The sequence below is a fragment of the Apostichopus japonicus genome, chromosome 8 (assembly GCF_037975245.1).
Source record: "Apostichopus japonicus isolate 1M-3 chromosome 8, ASM3797524v1, whole genome shotgun sequence".
In the NCBI taxonomy this organism is placed as follows: Eukaryota; Metazoa; Echinodermata; class Holothuroidea; order Aspidochirotida; family Stichopodidae; genus Apostichopus; species Apostichopus japonicus.
In genome coordinates, this window is record NC_092568.1 from 27,907,857 (window position 1) to 27,934,349 (window position 26,493).

At 47.8% G+C, this 26,493-nt stretch overlaps 1 protein-coding gene across 1 annotated transcript in view; it reads right to left on the reverse strand.

The window, feature by feature from the left end:
• Positions 1-1,249: 1,249 nt before the first annotated feature.
• LOC139970555 (phytanoyl-CoA dioxygenase, peroxisomal-like) overlaps positions 1,250-26,493 on the reverse strand; it is a 47,396-nt gene continuing 22,152 nt past the window's right edge. Inside the window, exon 8 of the mRNA XM_071976340.1 lies at positions 1,250-1,436. Within this exon, the coding sequence (XP_071832441.1) occupies positions 1,250-1,436 (187 nt within the window). The remainder of the gene's footprint in view (positions 1,437-26,493) is intronic.

The following is a 26,493-nucleotide window of genomic DNA, read 5'->3' on the forward strand; positions in this document are numbered from 1 at the left end:
CACTTTGTAATATTGAAAAAGTTTTTCACAATGTACTCAAGAAGAAAATTCGCTAACTTTTTGATGGGTACCATCACAAAAACAATATCGCACGGTTTTTTAATATATTTTAATATATTTATGATGAGATAACGGCAAAAGGATCTGATGGTGACACCAATGCCGACGTAACAGAATCTATGTCATCAGCCTCAAGTTATTGGGCCACCCCCCAAGCTGAACCCCTCGACACCAATGTTAATATGGACGATGATGATGGTATGACCCAGGACCCACAAAACACAGAAGAGAGTCTACCCATCACAGAAAGTCAGACGAATCTGTTCGAGAACGCAGAGGTAATAGAATCTATGTCATCAGCCTCAAGTAATTGGACCACCCCCCAAGCTGAACCCCTCGAAGAATCCAACAGTGGAAGAATGGAATGTCAACCACCACCGAGAATATCGTCACAAGAGGACAGTGTTGAAGCTAACTCTTCCCGTCCCAGCTCAAGAACAAAGAGAAAAAGTGCTTCTCAACCTGAGTCAGTCAAGAGATTGGAGAGATCAAGGTCAAGCCTTCGCTTCCCCGCCGAGGACCCATGCGACAGTGTAAAGATGACTCAAATTTTCTTAGAGGATGAGCCATGGCACTCGTGTTATGCGAAGGGGTGCCAGGAAAAATTTTCCAGGTATGATTTATTGATAGAACACGCGTCCAAAACCCACCCTAAGCTGAAACCTGCAAAGTATCCCTGTGCCTTAAAGTCATGTAAGTTCACGTGTGAGACCCCCCGGGATTGGATCACGCACATGGCTGACGAGCACCCACAATTTGTGAGTCAAAAGGAGACAGAATTTTTCGACGGGTATTTTTTAAAGAATGCCTGAACAAATCAAAGATTTGCACTCATCTTGTTCAGTTTTAGCGTACCTCATTAACAACGACTACTTTTGCTTCACTCAACGTAAATAGACTACGGGACAACCAGAAATGTTCACAGATTCCACAACGGACCAAGATTTTTAAATTTAATATCATACTGTACATGTCGTGTATATTTTATGTAGTGCTGTATAATCCATTTAGTACTCAACCTGGTGTTTTTAAACATCAAGGCTGTGCTTTCTATAACAGCGCTTTATGGGTCTTCAACATCACTTATAATCTTACTGATTGTTGTAGGGCTGTATATGTGCTGTATATGTCATGTAGGGCTGATCCTAAGTTTTTCAGGCGCCATTGTTGTTCTTCCCATAACAGTACTTTACGGGTATTTAACGCCAATTATAATCTTATTGATTGTTGTAGGGATGTTCATCCCACCACCCCTGGTCACAATTGGCTTCGTGTCAGCAAAGGCCAACGTCCTAGAATTGATCGGATCTATTCCCCGAAAGAATGTGTTGTTAACAAAGCGACTACGTCGCCGATCCCTTATTCTGACCATAGACCTGTCCAGGACAATATGGAAGAATTACGGGCTTACTTTAAGCTATGGTCTACTCCGAATACTGATTTTAATGCATTAGGTGATTGGTGGGAGAGTGTTAAAACCAGAACTAAAATGCTTGCTTGCCGTTCGACAGGGTACTCGCATAGCTCGTCAGTAAAGAAAACAGCTCACAGAGCTCCAAACTCTTTGTTTAACTTCAAATTGCCATGGCATTACCCGCTGATAACATAAACATTGAACGGAGTAATCCAGATGTCAACCATCTGGTACATACTCCATGTAAATACTTTGATATTGATTCTTTTAACAAGTTATGTCTAGCAAACAAAACCGGTTTCACGATATTCCATCATAATAGCCGTAGTCTTATCAAAAATTTCAACGACATAACAACTTTTATCTCTTTATTAAGTAACGACTTTTCCATTATTGGTTTCACAGAAACGTGGTTCAATAATCGTAGTTCCCCCCTTACTCATTTAAATAACTATACTCTAGTAGAAAATCACCGTGACGAGAGAAGGGGTGGCGGGGTCTGCTTGTTTGTTAATAATAATATATGTTTTAAGGAGCGGCTAGATCTCTCCATTTTTAATGAGAGTATTGAATCTATATTTATAGAAGTAACTGAAACGCATACTAAGAAGAAAATGATTATTGGTTGTATTTATAGACCACCCAGCGGTTCAATTGACGATTTCAATTTCAATGTACAACATATTTCTAATATAATAAGTCATCACAATTATGATTCATATATAATGGGAGATTTTAATATTGATTTATCTGATGTAAACAAATCAACAGGTTTTCTTAACATATTGTACTCTACCGGATTCAATCCCACAATTACTAAACCCACTCGTATCACTGCAACCTCAGCAACTATACTTGATAATATTGTAACAAATGTCGAATCCACAACCATACCAGGAATTCTTGTAACCGATATAAGTGATCATTTTCCAATATTCCTTTTGATTCCTACCAAGAATAACAGACCAATGAACTTCATGTACAGGCGAAATTATAAACCAGGTAACATCAGGCGTTTTAACTATGAAATTGAAAACAAAAACTGGAACGATGTTTTAAGCCAAACTGATGTTAATGCTGCTTACAACACTTTCTTTGAATCCTTTAATTATACCTATAATAATTGTTTTCCAATTTGTTATGTAAGCAAAAGGAAACGACGTAAAAAGAAACATCCATGGATTACAACTGGAATGTTGAAATCTATCAAAATAAAGAACAAGCTCTTTAAAAGTTATTTAACAGCACCTACTGATGTTAACAAGGCTACGTATAAGCATTATCGCAATAAGCTTAACCATATTATTAGATTTTCTAAAAGATTGTATTTCTATGATAAATTCAAAAATAATAGAAATAATATAAGTGTAACTTGGAATACAATTAACGAAGTTCTAAACACCAACCGAAAAAAAGGTGGATATCCTGCTGCTTTTAAAACTGGTGATCAAGAAATCAGCAACGAGAATGACATTGCCAGCTACTTTAACAAATATTTTGTAAACATTGGACCCTCACTTGCAAGAAATATTACAAATAAAGGTAGTACAGAATATCTTATTCATAATAATAACAGAAACAGTCATGCTATGTTCATTAATCCTGTCAGTGAGGAAGAACTTTCAATAGTTGCTATTTCCAGCCTGAAACCAAAAAAAGCAGCGGGATATGACGATTTTAAACCTGATATAATAAGAAATGTTATTCACTTTATCGCCAAACCATTGACTTATATTTGTAATTTATCTTTTACTTCTGGTACATTTCCAGATAAACTAAAGATTGCTAAGGTTATACCAATTTTTAAAAAAGGTGACCAAGATGTATATGAAAATTACCGTCCTATTTCTTTATTATCATGTTTTTCAAAAATTATTGAAAGGCTTATGTACAATCGTATCTTTAAGTTTCTAACCAAGTTTAATATCCTGTGCAATGATCAATATGGCTTCCGCCCAAAGCATTCTACAGAACTTGCTTTGGCAAATGCTATTGAAAAAATATGTACAAGTCTTGATAATACCAAAATATGTATTGGAGTGTTCCTCGATCTCTCCAAGGCATTTGATACTATTGACCATACCATTTTGCTAAGTAAATTATCTTTGTATGGTGTAAGGGGAACAACCCTTGACTGGTTGAGCAGCTATTTATCCAATAGACATCAGTATACTTCATATAAAAACTCTAAATCCGAACACGCTGTAACCCGTTGTGGTGTTCCACAGGGCTCAATATTAGGACCACTGTTGTTCATAATTTATGTCAATGACATTTGCCAGGTGTCAAAAATTGCCAAGACTATTTTGTTTGCTGATGATACCAATATTTTCTTCGAGTTCGAAAACGTACATAGAATTCATGATACTGTCTCTACTGAATTAACTAAATTTACTTACTGGTTTGCTGCTAATAAGTTATCACTTAATGCAGACAAAACTAACTATATAGTATTTAATGGAAGAAGAACGCTTAACTGGAATAATGACATAATAATGGACGGTAAAGTAATTAAACAAGTATCAACTACTAAATTTCTAGGGGTTAATATTGATAGTAAACTTACATGGAGTGACCATATTACAAAAGTTTGCACCAGCGTTGCAAGAGGTGCAGGAATTTTAGCAAAGCTAAAACATTTCCTCCCCCAGAATATACTCAGAATGCTTTATCAAACTTTAATAGCACCACATCTGTATTACTGCTTGATTATCTGGTCTGGTACAAGTGTTTCTCATTTAAGTCACCTTAAAATACTTCAAAAGAGTGCAATACGTCATATATCTCACGCAGCACCGCGTGAACATACAAGCCCCCTCTTTAAGAAACTCAATTTATTGAAATTAGATGACATTATAAAAGTTAATATTGCAACATTTACATACAAGGCTTGGAATGGATCATTGCCAATCAGTTTTCGAAATTTTATAAACAGCAACACAGATTTCCATAATTATAATACCAGAACGGCTAGCAACGCACATTATAAATCATATAAAACACGCACTGGTATGTTAAGCCTCAAAAACCGTGCAACCAAAATTTGGAATTCACTGTCAATAACTTTAAAAACTAAGAAAACAAGCTCCATATTTAGTAAATGTCTTACTAAAGAAATTATTATGTCTTATTAATTATGATTTAGCTGCATAGTCGCATAGCAGCATATTCACATATTGAAGCGTTTACGTATTGTTATTAACATTATTTTCACTATTTTCTATCTTTTCTTCATGGGAGTCTTCTGTTTTGTTAAGCCAGCATAGGCTTTTCAGAAGACTTCCATTCACATTGTAATATTTATGTGAAAAAACAAATAAATGAAATGAATGAATTTACACAGAACGATATTGTGCTCTCAAAGAAAGAATCGAACAGCTATACTTACCATCTGGATAGGGGTTAACTTGTATACAGTACGTGTTGACGTAATCAGGGTCTGGTCTTTTGACTTTGCTTTAGACATTGTTGTCTTTGTATATATTTTCTTGTGTCTGTGGTGTTTAGTAATTTAGTTTTCTCTTAACTTAAACATGAGTAAATGTTAAGGTAATTATTATTTAATGTTCTAGTTAAAACAAATCATACTTAAGTACGAAATTGAAACACTACCTGCACAACACATATTAAAGACCCTTTATCAAACTTTAGTGGTCCCACATTTTTCTTATTGCTCGATAATTTGGTCTGGTACACGTGATACTAATGTTAAGCCACTTATTATATTACAAAAGAAAGCTGTCCGCCACATATCACATGCTGCACCACGTGATCACACCAACCTTCTATTCAAGGATCTGAATGTATTGAAAATTAATGACATAATACGTGTAAATCTTGCCACCTTCACTTATAAGGCTTGGAATGGACTCCTACCTAATGCATTTCATAATTATTTAATCAGTAATTCGGATATACATCACCACAACACAAGACATGCAAATCATGCGCATTATATCACAACACGAATACCTCAACAGGAATGTTAAGCCTCAGAAATCGAGCAATAAAAACCTGGAATTCTATTACTGACATTATTAACAATAAATTATCGTGTAGGACATTTAGAAAATGTTATATTAAAGAAATAATTGCATCATATTAATTAAACTATCATATAATTGATTTATTGTCGAAACGTTTAATTTGATCTTTAATTTTTTCTTCTCTTTTCTTTCTTCAGGGAGTCTTCTACATTGTTAAGCTATTGTATGCTTTATAGAAGACTATCTTTCACCTTGTATATTTGCACGTGAAAAAACAAAATAAATCAAATCAAATCAAAGTTTTAATTATGTAAATAATACCATTGTAAATAATGTTGTCCGTGGGTGAGCCAGTGGGCTCATCTCCCAATAAAAGAAAAAAAAATGGCTTGGCGCACTGTACGAGCTGATGATCGAGACTCTCTTTTGGATCCGTGGTTCGGACCCCGGTGACGTCTTTTGCCGATCTTTTACAGCTCGTGCCTGCACGGGGAGCTGTAAGTATAAGTTAATCAACCTAATATCTCAGTCCATACGGTGGCGCGATGGCTCCGCGCACTGTACGAGCTAATGATCAAGACTCTCTTTTGCATCCGTGGTTCGAACCCCGGTGATGACGTCTTTTGCCGATCTTTTACAGCAAGTGCCTACACGGGGAGCTGTAAGTATTAGTTAATCAACCTAATATCTAAGTCCATACGGTGGTGCGATGGCTTGGCGCACTGTACGAGCTGATGATCGAGACTCTCTTTTGCATCCGTGGTTCGAATCCCGTTGATGACGTCTTTTGCCGATCTTTTAAAGCAAGTGCCTACACGGGGAGCTGTAAGTATTAGTTAATCAACCTAATATATCAGTCCATACGGTGGCGCGATGGCTCCGCGCACTGTGCGAGCTGATGATCGAGACTCTCTTTTGCATCCGTGGTTAGAACCCCGGTGATGACGTCTTTTGCCGATCTTTTAAAGCAAGTGCCTACACGGGGAGCTGTAAGTATTAGTTAATCCGCCTAATATCGCAGTCCATACGGTGGCGCGATGGCTTGGCGCATTGTGCGAGCTGATGATCGAGACTCTCTTTTGCATTCGTGGTTCGAACCCCGGTGATGACGTCTTTTGCCGAACTTTTACAGCTCGTGCCTACACGGGGAGCTGTAAGTATTAGTTAATCCGCCTAATATCTAAGTCCATACGGTGACGCGATGGCTCCGCGCACTGTACGAGCTGATGATCGAGACTCTCTTTTGCATCCGTGGTTCGAACCCCGGTGATGACGTCTTTTGCCGAACTTTTACAGCTCGTGCCTACACGGGGAGCTGTAAGTATTAGTTAATCCGCCTAATATCTAAGTCCATATGGTGGCGCGATGGCTTGGCGCACTGTACGAGCTGATGATCGAGACTCTCTTTTGCATCCGTGGTTCGAACCCCGATGATGACGTCTTTTGCCGAACTTTTACAGCTCGTGCCTACACGGGGAGCTGTAAGTATTAGTTAATCCGCCTAATATCTCAGTCCATACGGTGACGCGATGGCTCCGCGCACTGTACGAGCTGATGATCGAGACTCTCTTTTGCATACGTGGTTCGAACCCCGGTGATGACGTCTTTTGCCGAACTTTTACAGCTCGTGCCTACACGGGGAGCTGTAAGTATTAGTTAATCCGCCTAATATCTCAGTCCATACGGTGGCGCGATGGCTCCGCGTACTGTACGAGCTGATGATCGAGACTCTCTTTTGCATCCGTGGTTCGAACCCCGGTGATGACGTCTTTTGCCGAACTTTTATAGCTCGTGCCTACACGGGGAGCTGTAAGTATTAGTTAATCCACCTAATATCTCAGTCCATACGGTGGCGCGATGGCTCCGCGCACTGTACGAGCTGATGATCGAGACTCTCTTTTGCATCCGTGGTTCGAACCCCGGTGATGACGTCTTTTGCCGAACTTTTACAGCTCGTGCCTACACGGGGAGCTGTAAGTATTAGATAATCCGCTAATATCTCAGTCCATACGGTGGCGCGATGGCTCCGCGCACTGTACGAGCTGATGATCGAGACTCTCTTTTGCATCCGTGGTTCGAACCCCGGTTATGACGTCTTTTGCCGAACTTTTACAGCTCGTGCCTACACGGGGAGCTGTAAGTATTAGATAATCCGCCTAATATCTCAGTCCATACGGTGGCGCGATGGCTCCGCGCACTGTACGAGCTGATGATCGAGACTCTCTTTTGCATCCGTGGTTCGAACCCCGGTGATGACGTCTTTTGCCGAACTTTTACAGCTCGTGCCTACACGGGGAGCTGTAAGTATTAGATAATCCGCCTAATATCTCAGTCCATACGGTGGCGCGATGGCTCCGCGCACTGTACGAGCTGATGATCGAGACTCTCTTTTGCATCCGTGGTTCGAACCCCGGTGATGACGTCTTTTGCCGAACTTTTACAGCTCGTGCCTACACGGGGAGCTGTAAGTATTAGTTAATCCGCCTAATATCTCAGTCCATACGGTGACGCGATGGCTCCGCGCACTGTACGAGCTGATGATCGAGACTCTCTTTTGCATCCGTGGTTCGAACCCCGGTGATGACGTCTTTTGCCGAACTTTTACAGCTCGTGCCTACACGGGGAGCTGTAAGTATTAGATAATCCGCCTAATATCTCAGTCCATACGGTGGCGCGATGGCTCCGCGCACTGTACGAGCTGATGATCGAGACTCTCTTTTGCATCCGTGGTTCGAACCCCGGTGATGACGTCTTTTGCCGAACTTTTACAGCTCGTGCCTACACGGGGAGCTGTAAGTATTAGTTAATCCGCCTAATATCTCAGTCCATACGGTGGCGCGATGGCTCCGCGCACTGTACGAGCTGATGATCGAGACTCTCTTTTGCATCCGTGGTTCGAACCCCGGTGATGACGTCTTTTGCCGAACTTTTACAGCTCGTGCCTACACGGGGAGCTGTAAGTATTAGATAATCCGCCTAATATCTCAGTCCATACGGTGGCGCGATGGCTCCGCGCACTGTACGAGCTGATGATCGAGACTCTCTTTTGCATCCGTGGTTCGAACCCCGGTGATGACGTCTTTTGCCTATCTTTTACAGCTCGTGCCTACACGGGGAGCTGTAAGTATTAGTTAATCCGCCTAATATCTCAGTCCATACGGTGGCGCGATGGCTCCGCGCACTGTACGAGCTGATGATCGAGACTCTCTTTTGCATCCGTGGTTCGAACCCCGGTGATGACGTCTTTTGCCGAACTTTTACAGCTCGTGCCTACACGGGGAGCTGTAAGTATTAGTTAATCCGCCTAATATCTCAGTCCATACGGTGGCGCGATGGCTCCGCGCACTGTACGAGCTGATGATCGAGACTCTCTTTTGCATCCGTGGTTCGAACCCCGGTGATGACGTCTTTTGCCGAACTTTTACAGCTCGTGCCTACACGGGGAGCTGTAAGTATTAGATAATCCGCCTAATATCTCTGTCCATACGGTGGCGCGATGGCTCCGCGCACTGTACGAGCTGATGATCGAGACTCTCTTTTGCATCCGTGGTTCGAACCCCGGTGATGACGTCTTTTGCCGATCTTTTACAGCTCGTGCCTACACGGGGAGCTGTAAGTATTAGTTAATCCACCTAATATCTCAGTCCATACGGTGGCGCGATGGCTCCGCGCACTGTACGAGCTGATGATCGAGACTCTCTTTTGCATCCGTGGTTCGAACCCCGGGTGATGACGTCTTTTGCCGATCTTTTACAGTTCGTGACTGCACGGGGAGCTGTAAGTATTAGTTAATCCACCTAATATCTCAGTCCATACGGTGGCGCGATGGCTCCGCGCACTGTACGAGCTGATGATCGAGACTCTCTTTTGCATCCGTGGTTCGAACCCCGGTGATGACGTCTTTTGCCGATCTTTTACAGCTCGTGCCTACACGGGGAGCTGTAAGTATTAGTTAATCCACCTAATATCTCTGTCCATACGGTGGCGCGATGGCTCCGCGCACTGTACGAGCTGATGATCGAGACTCTCTTTTGCATCCGTGGTTCGAACCCCGGTGATGACGTCTTTTGCCGATCTTTTACAGCTCGTGCCTACACGGGGAGCTGTAAGTATTAGTTAATCCACCTAATATCTCAGTCCATACGGTGGCGCGATGGTTCCGCGCACTGTACGAGCTGATGATCGAGACTCTCTTTTGCATACGTGGTTCGAACCCCGGTTATGACGTCTTTTGCCGATCTTTTACAGCAAGTGCCTACACGGGGAGCTGTAAGTATGAGTTAATCCACCTAATATCTCAGTCCATACGGTGGCGCGATGGCTCCGCGCACTGTACGAGCTGATGATCGAGACTCTCTTTTGCATCCGTGGTTCGAACCCCGGTGATGACGTCTTTTGCCGATCTTTTACAGCTCGTGCCTGCACGGGGAGCTGTAAGTATTAGTTAATCCACCTAATATCTCAGTCCATACAGTGGCGCGATGGCTCCGCGCACTGTACGAGCTGATGATCGAGACTCTCTTTTGCATCGGTGGTTCGAACCCCGGTGATGACGTCTTTTGCCGAACTTTTACAGCTCGTGCCTACACGGGGAGCTGTAAGTATTAGTTAATCCACCTAATATCTCAGTCCATACGGTGGCGCGATGGCTCCGCGCACTGTACGAGCTGATGATCGAGACTCTCTTTTGCATCCGTGGTTCGAACCCCGGTGATGACGTCTTTTGCCGATCTTTTACAGCTCGTGCCTACACGGGGAGCTGTAAGTATTAGTTAATCCACCTAATATCTCAGTCCATACGGTGGCGCGATGGCTCCGCGCACTGTACGAGCTGATGATCGAGACTCTCTTTTGCATCCCTGGTTCGAACCCCGGTGATGACGTCTTTTGCCGAACTTTTACAGTTCGTGACTGCACGGGGAGCTGTAAGTATTAGTTAATCAACCTAATATCTCAGTCCATACGGTGGCGCGATGGCTCCGCGCACTGTACGAGCTGATGATCGAGACTCTCTTTTGCATCCGTGGTTCGAACCCCGGTGATGACGTCTTTTGCCGATCTTTTACAGCTCGTGCCTACACGGGAAGCTGTAAGTATTAGATAATCCGCCTAATATCTCAGTCCATACGGTGCGCGATGGCTCCGCGCACTGTACGAGCTGATGATCGAGACTCTCTTTTGCATCCGTGGTTCGAACCCCGGTGATGACGTCTTTTGCCGATCTTTTACAGCTCGTGCCTACACGGGGAGCTGTAAGTATTAGTTAATCCGCCTAATATCTCAGTCCATACGGTGGCGCGATGGCTCCGCGCACTTTACGAGCTGATGATCGAGACTCTCTTTTGCATCCGTGGTTCGAACCCCGGTGATGACGTCTTTTGCCGATCTTTTACAGCTCGTGCCTACACGGGGAGCTGTAAGTATTAGTTAATCCACCTAATATCTCAGTCCATACGGTGGCGCGATGGCTCCGCGCACTGTACGAGCTGATGATCGAGACTCTCTTTTGCATCCGTGGTTCGAACCCCGTTGATGACGTCTTTTGCCGATCTTTTACAGCTCGTGCCTGCACGGGGAGCTGTAAGTATTAGTTAATCCACCTAACATCTCAGTCCATACGGTGCGCGATGGCTCCGCGCACTGTACGAGCTGATGATCGAGACTCTCTTTTGCATCCGTGGTTCGAACCCCGGTGATGACGTCTTTTGCCGACCTTTTACAGCAAGTGCCTACACGGGGAGCTGTAAGTATGAGTTAATCCACCTAATATCTCAGTCCATACGGTGGCGCGATGGCTCCGCGCACTGTACGAGCTGATGATCGAGACTCTCTTTTGCATCCGTGGTTCGAACCCCGGTTATGACGTCTTTTGCCGATCTTTTACAGCAAGTGCCTACACGGGGAGCTGTAAGTATGAGTTAATCCACCTAATATCTCAGTCCATACGGTGGCGCGATGGCTCCGCGCACTGTACGAGCTGATGATCGAGACTCTCTTTTGCATCCGTGGTTCGAACCCCGGTGATGACGTCTTTTGCCGATCTTTTACAGCTCGTGCCTACACGGGGAGCTGTAAGTATTAGTTAATCCACCTAATATCTCAGTCCATACGGTGGCGCGATGGCTCCGCGCACTGTACGAGCTGATGATCGAGACTCTCTTTTGCATCGGTGGTTCGAACCCCGGTGATGACGTCTTTTGCCGAACTTTTACAGCTCGTGCCTACACGGGGAGCTGTAAGTATGAGTTAATCAACCTAATATCTCAGTCCATACGGTGGCGCGATGGCTCCGCGCACTGTACGAGCTGATGATCGAGACTCTCTTTTGCATCCGTGGTTCGAACCCCGGTGATGACGTCTTTTGCCGATCTTTTACAGCTCGTGCCTGCACGGGGAGCTGTAAGTATTAGTTAATCCACCTAATATCTCAGTCCATACGGTGGCGCGATGGCTCCGCGCACTGTACGAGCTGATGATCGAGACTCTCTTTTGCATCCGTGGTTCGAACCCCGGTGATGACGTCTTTTGCCGATCTTTTACAGCTCGTGCCTGCACGGGGAGCTGTAAGTATTAGTTAATCCACCTAATATCTCAGTCCATACGGTGGCGCGATGGCTCCGCGCACTGTACGAGCTGATGATCGAGACTCTCTTTTGCATCCGTGGTTCGAACCCCGTTGATGACGTCTTTTGCCGATCTTTTACAGCTCGTGCCTGCACGGGGAGCTGTAAGTATTAGTTAATCCACCTAACATCTCAGTCCATACGGTGCGCGATGGCTCCGCGCACTGTACGAGCTGATGATCGAGACTCTCTTTTGCATCCGTGGTTCGAACCCCGGTGATGACGTCTTTTGCCGACCTTTTACAGCAAGTGCCTACACGGGGAGCTGTAAGTATGAGTTAATCCACCTAATATCTCAGTCCATACGGTGGCGCGATGGCTCCGCGCACTGTACGAGCTGATGATCGAGACTCTCTTTTGCATCCGTGGTTCGAACCCCGGTTATGACGTCTTTTGCCGATCTTTTACAGCAAGTGCCTACACGGGGAGCTGTAAGTATGAGTTAATCCACCTAATATCTCAGTCCATACGGTGGCGCGATGGCTCCGCGCACTGTACGAGCTGATGATCGAGACTCTCTTTTGCATCCGTGGTTCGAACCCCGGTGATGACGTCTTTTGCCGATCTTTTACAGCTCGTGCCTACACGGGGAGCTGTAAGTATTAGTTAATCCACCTAATATCTCAGTCCATACGGTGGCGCGATGGCTCCGCGCACTGTACGAGCTGATGATCGAGACTCTCTTTTGCATCGGTGGTTCGAACCCCGGTGATGACGTCTTTTGCCGAACTTTTACAGCTCGTGCCTACACGGGGAGCTGTAAGTATGAGTTAATCAACCTAATATCTCAGTCCATACGGTGGCGCGATGGCTCCGCGCACTGTACGAGCTGATGATCGAGACTCTCTTTTGCATCCGTGGTTCGAACCCCGGTGATGACGTCTTTTGCCGATCTTTTACAGCTCGTGCCTGCACGGGGAGCTGTAAGTATTAGTTAATCCACCTAATATCTCAGTCCATACGGTGGCGCGATGGCTCCGCGCACTGTACGAGCTGATGATCGAGACTCTCTTTTGCATCCGTGGTTCGAACCCCGGTGATGACGTCTTTTGCCGATCTTTTACAGCAAGTGCCTACACGGGGAGCTGTAAGTATTAGTTAATCCACCTAATATCTCAGTCCATACGGTGGCGCGATGGCTCCGCGCACTGTACGAGCTGATGATCGAGACTCTCTTTTGCATCCGTGGTTCGAACCCCGGTGATGACGTCTTTTGCCGATCTTTTACAGCTCGTGCCTACACGGGAAGCTGTAAGTATTAGATAATCCGCCTAATATCTCAGTCCATACGGTGGCGCGATGGCTCCGCGCACTGTACGAGCTGATGATCGAGACTCTCTTTTGCATCCGTGGTTCGAACCCCGGTGATGACGTCTTTTGCCGATCTTTCACAGCTCGTGCCTACACGGGGAGCTGTAAGTATTAGTTAATCCACCTAATATCTCAGTCCATACGGTGGCGCGATGGCTCCGCGCACTGTACGAGCTGATGATCGAGACTCTCTTTGCATCCGTGGTTCGAACCCCGGTGATGACGTCTTTTGCCGATCTTTTACAGCTCGTGCCTACACGGGAAGCTGTAAGTATTAGATAATCCGCCTAATATCTCAGTCCATACGGTGCGCGATGGCTCCGCGCACTGTACGAGCTGATGATCGAGACTCTCTTTTGCATCCGTGGTTCGAACCCCGGTGATGACGTCTTTTGCCGATCTTTTACAGCTCGTGCCTACACGGGGAGCTGTAAGTATTAGTTAATCCACCTAATATCTCAGTCCATACGGTGGCGCGATGGCTCCGCGCACTGTACGAGCTGATGATCGAGACTCTCTTTTGCATCCGTGGTTCGAACCCCGGTGATGACGTCTTTTGCCGATCTTTTACAGCTCGTGCCTACACGGGGAGCTGTAAGTATTAGTTAATCCACCTAATATCTCAGTCCATACGGTGGCGCGATGGCTCCGCGCACTGTACGAGCTGATGATCGAGACTCTCTTTTGCATCCGTGGTTCGAACCCCGGTGATGACGTCTTTTGCCGATCTTTTACAGCTCGTGCCTACACGGGGAGCTGTAAGTATTAGTTAATCCACCTAATATCTCAGTCCATACGGTGGCGCGATGGCTCCGCGCACTGTACGAGCTGATGATCGAGACTCTCTTTTGCATCCGTGGTTCGAACCCCGGTTATGACGTCTTTTGCCGATCTTTTACAGCAAGTGCCTACACGGGGAGCTGTAAGTATGAGTTAATCCACCTAATATCTCAGTCCATACGGTGGCGCGATGGCTCCGCGCACTGTACGAGCTGATGATCGAGACTCTCTTTTGCATCCGTGGTTCGAACCCCGGTGATGACGTCTTTTGCCGATCTTTTACAGCTCGTGCCTACACGGGAAGCTGTAAGTATTAGATAATCCGCCTAATATCTCAGTCCATACGGTGGCGCGATGGCTCCGCGCACTGTACGAGCTGATGATCGAGACTCTCTTTTGCATCCGTGGTTCGAACCCCGGTGATGACATCTTTTGCCGATCTTTTACAGCAAGTGCCTACACGGGGAGCTGTAAGTATTAGTTAATCCACCTAATATCTCAGTCCATACGGTGGCGCGATGGCTCCGCGCACTGTACGAGCTGATGATCGAGACTCTCTTTTGCATCCGTGGTTCGAACCCCGGTGATGACGTCTTTTGCCGATCTTTTACAGCAAGTGCCTACGCGGGGAGCTGTAAGTATAAGTTAATCAACCTAATATCTCAGTCCATACGGTGGCGCGATGGCTCCGCGCACTGTACGAGCTGATGATCGAGACTCTCTTTTGCATCGGTGGTTCGAACCCCGGTGATGACGTCTTTTGCCGATCTTTTACAGCTCGTGCCTGCACGGGGAGCTGTAAGTCATAGTTAATCCACCTAATATCTCAGTCCATACGGTGGCGCGATGGCTCCGCGCACTGTACGAGCTGATGATCGAGACTCTCTTTTGCATCGGTGGTTCGAACCCCGGTGATGACGTCTTTTGCCGAACTTTTACAGCTCGTGCCTACACGGGGAGCTGTAAGTATTAGTTAATCCACATAATATCTCAGTCCATACGGTGGCGCGATGGCTCCGCGCACTGTACGAGCTGATGATCGAGACTCTCTTTTGCATCCGTGGTTCGAACCCCGGTGATGACATCTTTTGCCGATCTTTTACAGCAAGTGCCTACACGGGGAGCTGTAAGTATTAGTTAATCCACCTAATATCTCAGTCCATACGGTGGCGCGATGGCTCCGCGCACTGTACGAGCTGATGATCGAGACTCTCTTTTGCATCCGTGGTTCGAACCCCGGTGATGACGTCTTTTGCCGATCTTTTACAGCAAGTGCCTACACGGGGAGCTGTAAGTATTAGTTAATCCACCTAATATCTCAGTCCATACGGTGGCGCGATGGCTCCGCGCACTGTACGAGCTGATGATCGAGACTCTCTTTTGCATCCGTGGTTCGAACCCCGGTGATGACGTCTTTTGCCGATCTTTTACAGCTCGTGCCTACACGGGGAGCTGTAAGTATTAGTTAATCCACCTAATATCTCAGTCCATACGGTGGCGCGATGGCTCCGCGCACTGTACGAGCTGATGATCGAGACTCTCTTTTGCATCCGTGGTTCGAACCCCGGTGATGACATCTTTTGCCGATCTTTTACAGCAAGTGCCTACACGGGGAGCTGTAAGTATTAGTTAATCCACCTAATATCTCAGTCCATACGGTGGCGCGATGGCTCCGCGCACTGTACGAGCTGATGATCGAGACTCTCTTTTGCATCCGTGGTTCGAACCCCGGTGATGACGTCTTTTGCCGATCTTTTAAAGCAAGTGCCTACACGGGGAGCTGTAAGTATTAGTTAATCCACCTAATATCTCAGTCCATACGGTGGCGCGATGGCTCCGCGCACTGTACGAGCTGATGATCGAGACTCTCTTTTGCATCGGTGGTTCGAACCCCGGTGATGACATCTTTTGCCGATCTTTTACAGCAAGTGCCTACACGGGGAGCTGTAAGTATTAGTTAATCCACCTAATATCTCAGTCCATACGGTGGCGCGATGGCTCCGCGCACTGTACGAGCTGATGATCGAGACTCTCTTTTGCATCCGTGGTTCGAACCCCGGTGATGACATCTTTTGCCGATCTTTTACAGCAAGTGCCTACACGGGGAGCTGTAAGTATTAGTTAATCCACCTAATATCTCAGTCCATACGGTGGCGCGATGGCTCCGCGCACTGTACGAGCTGATGATCGAGACTCTCTTTTGCATCCGTGGTTCGAACCCCGGTGATGACATCTTTTGCCGATCTTTTACAGCAAGTGCCTACACGGGGAGCTGTAAGTATTAGTTAATCCACCTAATATCTCAGTCCATACGGTGGCGCGATGGCTCCGCGCACTGTACGAGCTGATGATCGAGACTCTCTTTTGCATCCGTGGTTCGAACCCCGGTGATGACATCTTTTGCCGATCTTTTACAGCAAGTGCCTACACGGGGAGCTGTAAGTATTAGTTAATCCACCTAATATCTCAGTCCATACGGTGGCGCGATGGCTCCGCGCTCTGTACGAGCTGATGATCGAGACTCTCTTTTGCATCCGTGGTTCGAACCCCGGTGATGACGTCTTTTGCCGATCTTTTACAGCAAGTGCCTACACGGGGAGCTGTAAGTATTAGTTAATCCACCTAATATCTCAGTCCATACGGTGGCGCGATGGCTCCGCGCACTGTACGAGCTGATGATCGAGACTCTCTTTTGCATCCGTGGTTCGAACCCCGGTGATGACGTCTTTTGCCGATCTTTTACAGCTCGTGCCTACACGGGGAGCTGTAAGTATTAGTTAATCCACCTAATATCTCAGTCCATACGGTGGCGCGATGGCTCCGCGCACTGTACGAGCTGATGATCGAGACTATCTTTTGCATCCGTTGTTCGAACCCCGGTGTGGACGTCTTTTGCCGATCTTTTACAGTTCGTGACTGCACGGGGAGCTGTAAGTATTAGTTAATCCACCTAATATCTCAGTCCATACGGTGGCGCGATGGCTCCGCGCACTGTACGAGCTGATGATCGAGACTCTCTTTTGCATCCGTGGTTCGAACCCCGGTGATGACGTCTTTTGCCTATCTTTTACAGCTCGTGCCTGCACGGGGAGCTTTAAGTATTAGTTTATCCACCTAATATCTCAGTCCATACGGTGGCGCGATGGCTCCGCGCACTGTACGAGCTGATGATCGAGACTCTCTTTTGCATCCGTGGTTCGAACCCCGGTGATGACGTCTTTTGCCGAACTTTTACAGCTCGTGCCTACACGCGGAGCTGTAAGTATTAGTTAATCCACCTAATATCTCAGTCCATACGGTGGCGCGATGGCTCCGCGCACTGTACGAGCTGATTATCGAGACTCTCTTTTGCATCCGTGGTTCGAACCCCGGTGATGACGTCTTTTGCCGATCTTTTAAAGCAAGTGCCTACACGGGGAGCTGTAAGTATTAGTTAATCCGCCTAATATCTCAGTCCATACGGTGGCGCGATGGCTCCGCGCACTGTACGAGCTGATGATCGAGACTCTCTTTTGCATCCGTGGTTCGAACCCCGGTGATGACGTCTTTTGCCGATCTTTTACAGCTCGTGCCTGCACGGGGAGCTGTAAGTATTAGTTAATCCGCCTAATATCTCAGTCCATACGGTGGCGCGATGGCTCCGCGCACTGTACGAGCTGATGATCGAGACTCTCTTTTGCATCCGTGGTTCGAACCCCGGGTGATGACGTCTTTTGCCGATCTTTAACAGTTCGTGACTGCACGGGGAGCTGTAAGTATTAGTTAATCCACCTAATATCTCAGTCCATACGGTGGCGCGATGGCTCCGCGCACTGTACGAGCTGATGATCGAGACTCTCTTTTGCATCCGTGGTTCGAACCCCGGGTGATGACGTCTTTTGCCGATCTTTTACAGCTCGTGCCTACACGGGGAGCTGTAAGTATTAGTTAATCCACCTAATATCTCAGTCCATACGGTGGCGCGATGGCTCCGCGCACTGTACGAGCTGATGATCGAGACTCTCTTTTGCATCCGTGGTTGGAACCCCGGTGATGACATCTTTTGCCGATCTTTTACAGCAAGTGCCTACACGGGGAGCTGTAAGTATTAGTTAATCCACCTAATATCTCATTCCATACGGTGGCGCGATGGCTCCGCGCACTGTACGAGCTGATGATCGAGACTCTCTTTTGCATCCGTGGTTCGAACCCCGGTGATGACATCTTTTGCCGATCTTTTACAGCAAGTGCCTACACGGGGAGCTGTAAGTATTAGTTAATCCACCTAATATCTCAGTCCATACGGTGGCGCGATGGCTCCGCGCACTGTACGAGCTGATGATCGAGACTCTCTTTTGCATCCGTGGTTCGAACCACGGTGATGACGTCTTTTGCCGATCTTTTACAGCAAGTGCCTACACGGGGAGCTGTAAGTATTAGTTAATCCACCTAATATCTCAGTCCATACGGTGGCGCGATGGCTCCGCGCACTGTACGAGCTGATGATCGAGACTCTCTTTTGCATCCGTGGTTCGAACCCCGGTGATGACGTCTTTTGCCGATCTTTTACAGCAAGTGCCTACACGGGGAGCTGTAAGTATTAGTTAATCCACCTAATATCTCAGTCCATACGGTGGCGCGATGGCTCCGCGCACTGTACGAGCTGATGATCGAGACTATCTTTTGCATCCGTTGTTCGAACCCCGGTGTGGACGTCTTTTGCCGATCTTTTACAGTTCGTGACTGCACGGGGAGCTGTAAGTATTAGTTAATCCACCTAATATCTCAGTCCATACGGTGGCGCGATGGCTCCGCGCACTGTACGAGCTGATGATCGAGACTCTCTTTTGCATCCGTGGTTCGAACCCCGGTGATGACGTCTTTTGCCTATCTTTTACAGCTCGTGCCTGCACGGGGAGCTGTAAGTATTAGTTTATCCACCTAATATTTCAGTCCATACGGTGGCGCGATGGCTCCGCGCACTGTACGAGCTGATGATCGAGACTCTCTTTTGCATCCGTGGTTCGAACCCCGGTGATGACGTCTTTTGCCGAACTTTTACAGCTCGTGCCTACACGCGGAGCTGTAAGTATTAGTTAATCCACCTAATATCTCAGTCCATACGGTGGCGCGATGGCTCCGCGCACTGTACGAGCTGATTATCGAGACTCTCTTTTGCATCCGTGGTTCGAACCCCGGTGATGACGTCTTTTGCCGATCTTTTAAAGCAAGTGCCTACACGGGGAGCTGTAAGTATTAGTTAATCCGCCTAATATCTCAGTCCATACGGTGGCGCGATGGCTCCGCGCACTGTACGAGCTGATGATCGAGACTCTCTTTTGCATCCGTGGTTCGAACCCCGGTGATGACGTCTTTTGCCGATCTTTTACAGCTCGTGCCTGCACGGGGAGCTGTAAGTATTAGTTAATCCGCCTAATATCTCAGTCCATACGGTGGCGCGATGGCTCCGCGCACTGTACGAGCTGATGATCGAGACTCTCTTTTGCATCCGTGGTTCGAACCCCGGGTGATGACGTCTTTTGCCGATCTTTAACAGTTCGTGACTGCACGGGGAGCTGTAAGTATTAGTTAATCCACCTAATATCTCAGTCCATACGGTGGCGCGATGGCTCCGCGCACTGTACGAGCTGATGATCGAGACTCTCTTTTGCATCCGTGGTTCGAACCCCGGGTGATGACGTCTTTTGCCGATCTTTTACAGCTCGTGCCTACACGGGGAGCTGTAAGTATTAGTTAATCCACCTAATATCTCAGTCCATACGGTGGCGCGATGGCTCCGCGCACTGTACGAGCTGATGATCGAGACTCTCTTTTGCATCCGTGGTTCGAACCCCGGTGATGACGTCTTTTGCCGATCTTTTACAGCTCGTGCCTACACGGGGAGCTGTAAGTATTAGTTAATCCACCTAATATCTCAGTCCATACGGTGGCGCGATGGCTCCGCGCACTGTACGAGCTGATGATCGAGACTCTCTTTTGCATCCGTGGTTCGAACCCCGGTGATGACGTCTTTTGCCGATCTTTTACAGCTCGTGCCTGCACGGGGAGCTGTAAGTATTAGTTAATCCACCTAATATCTCAGTCCATACGGTGGCGCGATGGCTCCGCGCACTGTACGAGCTGATGATCGAGACTCTCTTTTGCATCCGTGGTTCGAACCCCGGTGATGACGTCTTTTGCCGATCTTTTACAGCTCGTGTCTACACGGGGAGCTGTAAGTATTAGTTAATCCACCTAATATCTCAGTCCATACGGTGGCGCGATGGCTCCGCGCACTGTACGAGCTGATGATCGAGACTCTCTTTTGCATCCGTGGTTCGAACCCCGGTGATGACGTCTTTTGCCGATCTTTTACAGCTCGTGCCTACACGGGGAGCTGTAAGTATTAGTTAATCCACCTAATATCTCAGTCCATACGGTGGCGCGATGGCTCCGCGCACTGTACGAGCTGATGATCGAGACTCTCTTTTGCATCCGTGGTTCGAACCCCGGTGATGACGTCTTTTGCCGAACTTTTACAGCTCGTGCCTACACGCGGAGCTGTAAGTATTAGTTAATCCACCTAATATCTCAGTCCATACGGTGGCGCGATGGCTCCGCGCACTGTACGAGCTGATGATCGAGACTCTCTTTTGCATCCGTGGTTCGAACCCCGGTGATGACGTCTTTTGCCGATCTTTTAAAGCAAGTGCCTACACGGGGAGCTGTAAGTATTAGTTAATCCACCTAATATCTCAGTCCATACGGTGGCGCGATGGCTCCGCGCACTGTACGAGCTGATGATCGAGACTCTCTTTTGCATCCGTGGTTCGAACCCCGGTGATGACGTCTTTTGCCGATCTTTTACAGCTCGTGCCTGCACGGGGAGCTGTAAGTATTAGTTAATCCACCTAATATCTCAGTCCATACGGTGGCGCGATGGCTCCGCGCACTGTACGAGCTGATGATCGAGACTCTCTTTTGCATCCGTGGTTCGAACCCCGGTGATGACGTCTTTTGCCGATCTTTTACAGCTCGTGTCTACACGGGGAGCTGTAAGTATTAGTTAATCCACCTAATATCTCAGTCCATACGGTGGCGCGATGGCTCCGCGCACTGTACGAGCTGATTATCGAGACTCTCTTTTGCATCCGTGGTTCGAACCCCGGTGATGACGTCTTTTGCCGATCTTTTAAAGCAAGTGCCTACACGGGGAGCTGTAAGTATTAGTTAATCCGCCTAATATCTCAGTCCATACGGTGGCGCGATGGCTCCGCGCACTGTACGAGCTGATGATCGAGACTCTCTTTTGCATCCGTGGTTCGAACCCCGGTGATGACGTCTTTTGCCGATCTTTTACAGCTCGTGCCTGCACGGGGAGCTGTAAGTATTAGTTAATCCGCCTAATATCTCAGTCCATACGGTGGCGCGATGGCTCCGCGCACTGTACGAGCTGATGATCGAGACTCTCTTTTGCATCCGTGGTTCGAACCCCGGGTGATGACGTCTTTTGCCGATCTTTAACAGTTCGTGACTGCACGGGGAGCTGTAAGTATTAGTTAATCCACCTAATATCTCAGTCCATACGGTGGCGCGATGGCTCCGCGCACTGTACGAGCTGATGATCGAGACTCTCTTTTGCATCCGTGGTTCGAACCCCGGGTGATGACGTCTTTTGCCGATCTTTTACAGCTCGTGCCTACACGGGGAGCTGTAAGTATTAGTTAATCCACCTAATATCTCAGTCCATACGGTGGCGCGATGGCTCCGCGCACTGTACGAGCTGATGATCGAGACTCTCTTTTGCATCCGTGGTTCGAACCCCGGTGATGACATCTTTTGCCGATCTTTTACAGCAAGTGCCTACACGGGGAGCTGTAAGTATTAGTTAATCCACCTAATATCTCATTCCATACGGTGGCGCGATGGCTCCGCGCACTGTACGAGCTGATGATCGAGACTCTCTTTTGCATCCGTGGTTCGAACCCCGGTGATGACATCTTTTGCCGATCTTTTACAGCAAGTGCCTACACGGGGAGCTGTAAGTATTAGTTAATCCACCTAATATCTCAGTCCATACGGTGGCGCGATGGCTCCGCGCACTGTACGAGCTGATGATCGAGACTCTCTTTTGCATCCGTGGTTCGAACCACGGTGATGACGTCTTTTGCCGATCTTTAACAGCAAGTGCCTACACGGGGAGCTGTAAGTATTAGTTAATCCACCTAATATCTCAGTCCATACGGTGGCGCGATGGCTCCGCGCACTGTACGAGCTGATGATCGAGACTCTCTTTTGCATCCGTGGTTCGAACCCCGGTGATGACGTCTTTTGCCGATCTTTTACAGCAAGTGCCTACACGGGGAGCTGTAAGTATTAGTTAATCCACCTAATATCTCAGTCCATACGGTGGCGCGATGGCTCCGCGCACTGTACGAGCTGATGATCGAGACTATCTTTTGCATCCGTTGTTCGAACCCCGGTGTGGACGTCTTTTGCCGATCTTTTACAGTTCGTGACTGCACGGGGAGCTGTAAGTATTAGTTAATCCACCTAATATCTCAGTCCATACGGTGGCGCGATGGCTCCGCGCACTGTACGAGCTGATGATCGAGACTCTCTTTTGCATCCGTGGTTCGAACCCCGGTGATGACGTCTTTTGCCTATCTTTTACAGCTCGTGCCTGCACGGGGAGCTGTAAGTATTAGTTTATCCACCTAATATCTCAGTCCATACGGTGGCGCGATGGCTCCGCGCACTGTACGAGCTGATGATCGAGACTCTCTTTTGCATCCGTGGTTCGAACCCCGGTGATGACGTCTTTTGCCGAACTTTTACAGCTCGTGCCTACACGCGGAGCTGTTAGTATTAGTTAATCCACCTAATATCTCAGTCCATACGGTGGCGCGATGGCTCCGCGCACTGTACGAGCTGATTATCGAGACTCTCTTTTGCATCCGTGGTTCGAACCCCGGTGATGACGTCTTTTGCCGATCTTTTAAAGCAAGTGCCTACACGGGGAGCTGTAAGTATTAGTTAATCCGCCTAATATCTCAGTCCATACGGTGGCGCGATGGCTCCGCGCACTGTACGAGCTGATGATCGAGACTCTCTTTTGCATCCGTGGTTCGAACCCCGGTGATGACGTCTTTTGCCGATCTTTTACAGCTCGTGCCTGCACGGGGAGCTGTAAGTATTAGTTAATCCGCCTAATATCTCAGTCCATACGGTGGCGCGATGGCTCCGCGCACTGTACGAGCTGATGATCGAGACTCTCTTTTGCATCCGTGGTTCGAACCCCGGGTGATGACGTCTTTTGCCGATCTTTAACAGTTCGTGACTGCACGGGGAGCTGTAAGTATTAGTTAATCCACCTAATATCTCAGTCCATACGGTGGCGCGATGGCTCCGCGCACTGTACGAGCTGATGATCGAGACTCTCTTTTGCATCCGTGGTTCGAACCCCGGGTGATGACGTCTTTTGCCGATCTTTTACAGCTCGTGCCTACACGGGGAGCTGTAAGTATTAGTTAATCCACCTAATATCTCAGTCCATACGGTGGCGCGATGGCTCCGCGCACTGTACGAGCTGATGATCGAGACTCTCTTTTGCATCCGTGGTTCGAACCCCGGTGATGACGTCTTTTGCCGATCTTTTACAGCTCGTGCCTACACGGGGAGCTGTAAGTATTAGTTAATCCACCTAATATCTCAGTCCATACGGTGGCGCGATGGCTCCGCGCACTGTACGAGCTGATGATCGAGACTCTCTTTTGCATCCGTGGTTCGAACCCCGGTGATGACGTCTTTTGCCGATCTTTTACAGCTCGTGCCTGCACGGGGAGCTGTAAGTATTAGTTAATCCACCTAATATCTCAGTCCATACGGTGGCGCGATGGCTCCGCGCACTGTACGAGCTGATGATCGAGACTCTCTTTTGCATCCGTGGTTCGAACCCCGGTGATGACGTCTTTTGCCGATCTTTTACAGCTCGTGTCTACACGGGGAGCTGTAAGTATTAGTTAATCCACCTAATATCTCAGTCCATACGGTGGCGCGATGGCTCCGCGCACTGTACGAGCTGATGATCGAGACTCTCTTTTGCATCCGTGGTTCGAACCCCGGTGATGACGTCTTTTGCCGATCTTTTACAGCTCGTGCCTACACGGGGAGCTGTAAGTATTAGTTAATCCACCTAATATCTCAGTCCATACGGTGGCGCGATGGCTCCGCGCACTGTACGAGCTGATGATCGAGACTCTCTTTTGCATCCGTGGTTCGAACCCCGGTGATGACGTCTTTTGCCGAACTTTTACAGCTCGTGCCTACACGCGGAGCTGTAAGTATTAGTTAATCCACCTAATATCTCAGTCCATACGGTGGCGCGATGGCTCCGCGCACTGTACGAGCTGATGATCGAGACTCTCTTTTGCATCCGTGGTTCGAACCCCGGTGATGACGTCTTTTGCCGATCTTTTAAAGCAAGTGCCTACACGGGGAGCTGTAAGTATTAGTTAATCCACCTAATATCTCAGTCCATACGGTGGCGCGATGGCTCCGCGCACTGTACGAGCTGATGATCGAGACTCTCTTTTGCATCCGTGGTTCGAACCCCGGTGATGACGTCTTTTGCCGATCTTTTACAGCTCGTGCCTGCACGGGGAGCTGTAAGTATTAGTTAATCCACCTAATATCGCAGTCCATACGGTGGCGCGATGGCTCCGCGCACTGTACGAGCTGATGATCGAGACTCTCTTTTGCATCCGTGGTTCGAACCCCGGTGATGACGTCTTTTGCCGATCTTTTACAGCTCGTGTCTACACGGGGAGCTGTAAGTATTAGTTAATCCACCTAATATCTCAGTCCATACGGTGGCGCGATGGCTCCGCGCACTGTACGAGCTGATGATCGAGACTCTCTTTTGCATCCGTGGTTCGAACCCCGGTGATGACGTCTTTTGCCGATCTTTTACAGCTCGTGCCTGCACGGGGAGCTGTAAGTATTAGTTAATCCACCTAATATCTCAGTCCATACGGTGGCGCGATGGCTCCGCGCACTGTACGAGCTGATGATCGAGACTCTCTTTTGCATCCGTGGTTCGAACCCCGGGTGATGAAGTCTTTTGGCTATCTTTTACAACTCGTGCCTGCACGGGGAGCTGTAAGTATTAGTTTATCCACCTAATATCTCAGTCCATACGGTGGCGCGATGGCTCCGCGCACTGTACGAGCTGATGATCGAGACTCTCTTTTGCATCGGTGGTTCGAACCCCGGTGATGACGTCTTTTGCCGATCTTTTACAGCTCGTGCCTACACGGGGAGCTGTAAGTATTAGTTAATCCACCTAATATCTCAGTCCATACGGTGGCGCGATGGCTCCGCGCACTGTACGAGCTGATGATCGAGACTCTCTTTTGCATCCGTGGTTCGAACCCCGGTGATGACGTCTTTTGCCGATCTTTTACAGCTCGTGCCTACACGGGGAGCTGTAAGTATTAGTTAATCCACCTAATATCTCATTCCATACGGTGGCGCGATGGCTCCGCGCACTGTACGAGCTGATGATCGAGACTCTCTTTTGCATCGGTGGTTCGAACCCCGGTGATGACGTCTTTTGCCGATCTTTTACAGCTCGTGCCTACACGGGGAGCTGTAAGTATTAGTTAATCCACCTAATATCTCAGTCCATACGGTGGCGCGATGGCTCCGCGCACTGTACGAGCTGATGATCGAGACTCTCTTTTGCATCCGTGGTTCGAACCCCGGTGATGACGTCTTTTGCCGATCTTTTACAGCAAGTGCCTACACGGGGAGCTGTAAGTATTAGTTAATCCACCTAATATCTCAGTCCATACGGTGGCGCGATGGCTCCGCGCACTGTACGAGCTGATGATCGAGACTCTCTTTTGCATCCGTGGTTCGAACCCCGGTGATGACGTCTTTTGCCGATCTTTTACAGCAAGTGCCTACACGGGGAGCTGTAAGTATTAGTTAATCCACCTAATATCGCAGTCCTTACGGTGGCGGGATGGCTCCGCGCACTGTACGAGCTGATGATCGAGACTCTCTTTTGCATCCGTGGTTCGAACCCCGGTAATGACGTCTTTTGCCGATCTTTTACAGTTCGTGACTGCACGGGGAGCTGTAAGTATTAGTTAATCCACCTAATATCTCAGTCCATACGGTGCGCGATGGCTCCGCGCACTGTACGAGCTGATGATCGAGACTCTCTTTTGCATCCGTGGTTCGAACCACGGGTGATGACGTCTTTTGCCGATCTTTTACAGCTCATGCCTACACGGGGAGCTGTAAGTATTAGTTAATCCACCTAATATCTCAG